The 4,191-nt window shown below is 35.3% G+C and overlaps 1 protein-coding gene across 1 annotated transcript; it reads left to right on the top strand.

Moving 5' to 3' along the window:
- Window positions 1-581: 581 nt before the first annotated feature.
- LOC128670000 (lipase 3-like) lies at window positions 582-2,121 on the top strand. Its single transcript, XM_053745312.2, has one exon. It carries the CDS (start codon window positions 582-584, stop codon window positions 1,845-1,847), a length of 1,266 nt encoding a protein of 421 aa, XP_053601287.1. The 3' UTR covers window positions 1,848-2,121.
- The last annotated feature ends 2,070 nt before the right edge of the window (window positions 2,122-4,191 follow it).

Genomic DNA, 4,191 nt, shown 5'->3' on the forward strand with positions numbered 1-4,191 from the left:
TGATAAAATTATGTTTAATATTTAGTTTTTCTTACGATTTATAGCGCACCACCTCCTTGCTATTTTCTATTGGGTTCAAAGGTTTGAAACCAACCGAACTGTCAGAAAATGCCACAGGGCATTAAGTTTATTTGTTAAGGGCATGGTTTATTTGTTTTTATTATTTTCATGCAATAAAGTTTGATATAGGTACCAATAGCCAGCTGATTAAATTTAGTTCTGTCTAACTTAATATAAAAATCAATGTTAAAGTAAATTTATCTGTTTATATTTTTCATTTTAACTTTTAAAGAATGTTAATTGGATACCTAGATACAATTTACACGTTCTAATTTTAATACCTACTCAATAAAAATCATAAAATTAATTTAAACTAAAGTAGTTACGTAGTTATATTACGTTAGTTTCTAATACGTAAACTGAGAAAAATTTAAAACACGAGAACCTTTGACACAGTATGAGTTTCCATAGTTCCTTTTAGACCTTTAGTGTGAGGTCAGTTAGTTCTTATAAAACTGTTTACGCATAAAACATTTAATTCATAACATTGTTAACTTCAAGTGTAACAAGTAAACAAACAAATGGAACAAGTGAAACAAGTTAATGCATTGCTAAGGATATTCTTGATTGTTTTAAGCGTGTACGATGTCGGTTCGCTAGGTGGCATCCGATCTAAAAGCCTGATATCATATTCCATACCAGAGTCGCGACAACTCAAGAAAGCATTGGGTTACCACGAGGATACTTATCTAAACTTCACAGAGCTGGGCAGCAAGCATGGCTACCGAACTGAACAGCACACGGTCGTAACTAAAGATGGCTACATACTCACCGTCTTTAGAATACTAAGCAAATGCAGAACTAATGCAAGATACCCCGTTTTGCTCATGCATGGATTATTCGATACTTCAGACGTGTGGATCGTAGCAGGAAAACAGGCAGGGATTGGATATATACTAGCCGAAAACTGCTTCGATGTGTGGGTTCCTAATCACAGAGGCAATAGATACTCAAGAAGACATGTTAGGCTCAATCCAAATAAAGATGTGAGTTTTTGGAACTACTCCTTCGACGAACACGGGAACTACGATCTACCAGCGGCCGTAGATTATATCATAGCTATAACCCAGCGCCCGAAAGTAAACTACATTGGGCATTCACAAGGCACAACGGATTTCTTTGTAATGACAACTTTGAGACCTGAATATAACTACAAGATTCAACTTTCAATATTGCTTGCACCGGTGGCGTGGATGTCCAATATCATGAGCCCAATACCAAAGCTGCTGTCATATATGACAGAACAATTGAAGATCTTTTTAGATTCAGCGGGATACAGTGAATTGTTAGCTCAGCATCAACTGACACATTTTATTGTGGAATATATATGCCAGATCTCAGCTGATGCGGTTTGTAGTTCAACGCTCGCTGCGACCACAGGCTATAAATTTGGTACTATACCAGGAAAAACATTGGCAGTTGCATTTGGTCACCTTCTGAGTGGCACTTCGTCTAAAAGTATAGCCCATTTCGGCCAGTTGATACAATCTAGGAAATTTCATCGCTACAACGAAGGTCTACGAGGAAACTTGTTGAGATATGGAACTACAGAAGCTCCCGAATATAATGTTTCTCTCATTACCTCACCAGTAGTAATAATTACTGGACGTAATGATTGGCTATCATCTTTAAAAGACGTGGCCACATTGTCGTCTAGATTACCCAATTTGTTGGAGAATTTCCTAGTTCCAGAACCCAGTTGGAGTCACCATAATCATGTTTGGGGAAAAGATGCGCCTGGTTATGTTTTTCCCAAAATTGTTGAATATTTAAGATGGTTCAATTGATTTAAAGTAATGAACAGTTATGTTATATCTTAGTTTAGACCAAACACAGTAACACCGTTTGTACCTGTGATGAGACAAGCTTTGGCGTCATTCTGCCAACTTTAACCCGAAACTGCTCTTATTGAAACGCAATAAGATCTACTATCAAAACACGATAACTTATTGTTAGTAGATTCGACACCCTGTTTGTACTATTTAATTTAAAACTATTTTTATTTATGTGTTGCTTAATAGTTTATTACTATCATAGCTGAGCCAGTGGTAAGTGTTATGTATATACGAAATATTAATAATGTTGTTACGATTAAGTTTTAAATGATTTTTTACGTTCTCATCTTATTATGTTTTATTTCGACATCACAAATATATTTCTGTTAATTTGTAAAGATGGTCTGAATGAGGAAGCTAAAAAGAAGTCACGAAATCTGTTCACACTGCGTTGGGCAACTGTAATACGCAATAATATGTTTTAAATCATCCCATAGTCCAATCACATCACGATTATTGCTTTATTTCCGTCAAGATATTTCGTTTAATTAAGTTACGGAATAACCTTATCGTGCTAGAGTGCTGGATGATTTCTTGAGAGTGTAAAATTAATAGCGTTTCAAACTTTTTTTATGTATTATTTTTACTTTCTTGCAATATATGGGAATGATTTAGTGAAAAGTGACGTAATTATGTAACAGAAAACTGTGGAAGTGTGCTATTTGATTTGGCAAATGCGCGCTGTTTCTATTATAGTCTTAGGTTACAATATATGCCAGCGATTGGTGTTTCTTTCTTTCGTTCTTTCGAGAATGGTTGAAGAAGTTACCACTACTGTAAAGCTCGCTCGTTGTTTTAATATTCCATACACCCAATTAATAATAGTTATGTCTGCTCCATTGTACAAACTTGGAAAAACGTTCCTAACAACCGACCGTTTTTTTTTCCCATTGCCTAAAATTTATCCTGAAAGCATGGTTTACTAGAATCACTAAAATAATAAAATATGGATTGCTATGTAAACAATAAAGTTGCCATAATGTTAGTGTAAGAAATGGAATAGATTTCGTTATTGCTTTCAATGGAAAGTGAAACTGGTCGAGCGGCGAACTGGCGAGAATTCTTCTCAGTAATTTGCTAGCAATTTTACATTTAACCACGTACGTTACTCGCTAACTGTATTAACAACGTCGAGTTATATTGTTTTGAATATTAAGTTGACCGTATCAAAAGATGATGTACTTAAACAATTTAAATTTGACAGACCCATAATTAATATCATCAGATTCGCAAAATAATTTGTAAATACATAGTTTTAAGTACCTTTCATCATCATCATCATCAGCCATTTTAACATCCCCAGCTGGAGCACTGACCCTCCTGTCTGACCTCCTGGAGTAATGGCCTTAACGCACCACGCAGGCTCGCTCTATCGTGTGTTGTAGGGCACACAATTTTAATGTAGTGCTTAAAAGCATTATAAGTATTATTTGTTAGTTTTCCACAATTAAGTTAGTAAGTTGCATTATCGTTATTTTACCTTACCTATTGTGATTTATTTAGTATACCTAATTTTAGTAATTTAAATATTCCATTCATTATTTTAAATATAAATACACGACATATAAACGTCGAGGAAATATCATATTAATCTCATATAAATAATTTAATTGATATTAATTCTGTTTCATTGACAGCAACTAAATAAATATTACGACTTATGACTCAACAGACAAACAAATTACATCCCAACTTCATAAAACATAAGCAGGAAACGAAACCCAACGCCATATGGGGCATTCTTGGAAAGGACGGGTCTCGATCATTCTGTATAGATATTAATAAGGATGCAAATTATTTTTTATAATGACGATGAATTATATACATACATATAACACCGATACGTGGCGATAAACGCACACATACAATACATTGCCGGTATTTCCTTGCGTTGTTATAAAGTCACCAAAAGCAAAACTAGGTCGTCTTCATGGATACCTCACTCTCATCTAGCGCTGCCGCCAAATAGTTTAGTGAAGAGAAGAGAGTGAGAGAGGCAGTGTGATTACTGCACACTGCAAATACTCCTGGGGTTTCAAGCGACCATAGGCTGCGATGACCTCTTCCTATCAGGTGATTAGAATATATAAGCTTTGGGGTCCCAAAAGCTGGCTACTTTAACAAAAAAAAAAATTTTAATGGGTATGATTTTATGACCGACATCTTGCCAGAGGTCAACTCTCTTTGGGAATGCTTTCGTAGCCCTTAGTCATACTTGGACTTGTACTTGGATCGTACAACATCCATAGAAATTTTAGAGCGGTCATTTTCTAGGGCGTAAACGACCCACTTCAAT

This window comes from Plodia interpunctella, chromosome 5 (genome assembly GCF_027563975.2).
Source record: "Plodia interpunctella isolate USDA-ARS_2022_Savannah chromosome 5, ilPloInte3.2, whole genome shotgun sequence".
Classification (NCBI taxonomy): domain Eukaryota; kingdom Metazoa; phylum Arthropoda; class Insecta; order Lepidoptera; family Pyralidae; genus Plodia; species Plodia interpunctella.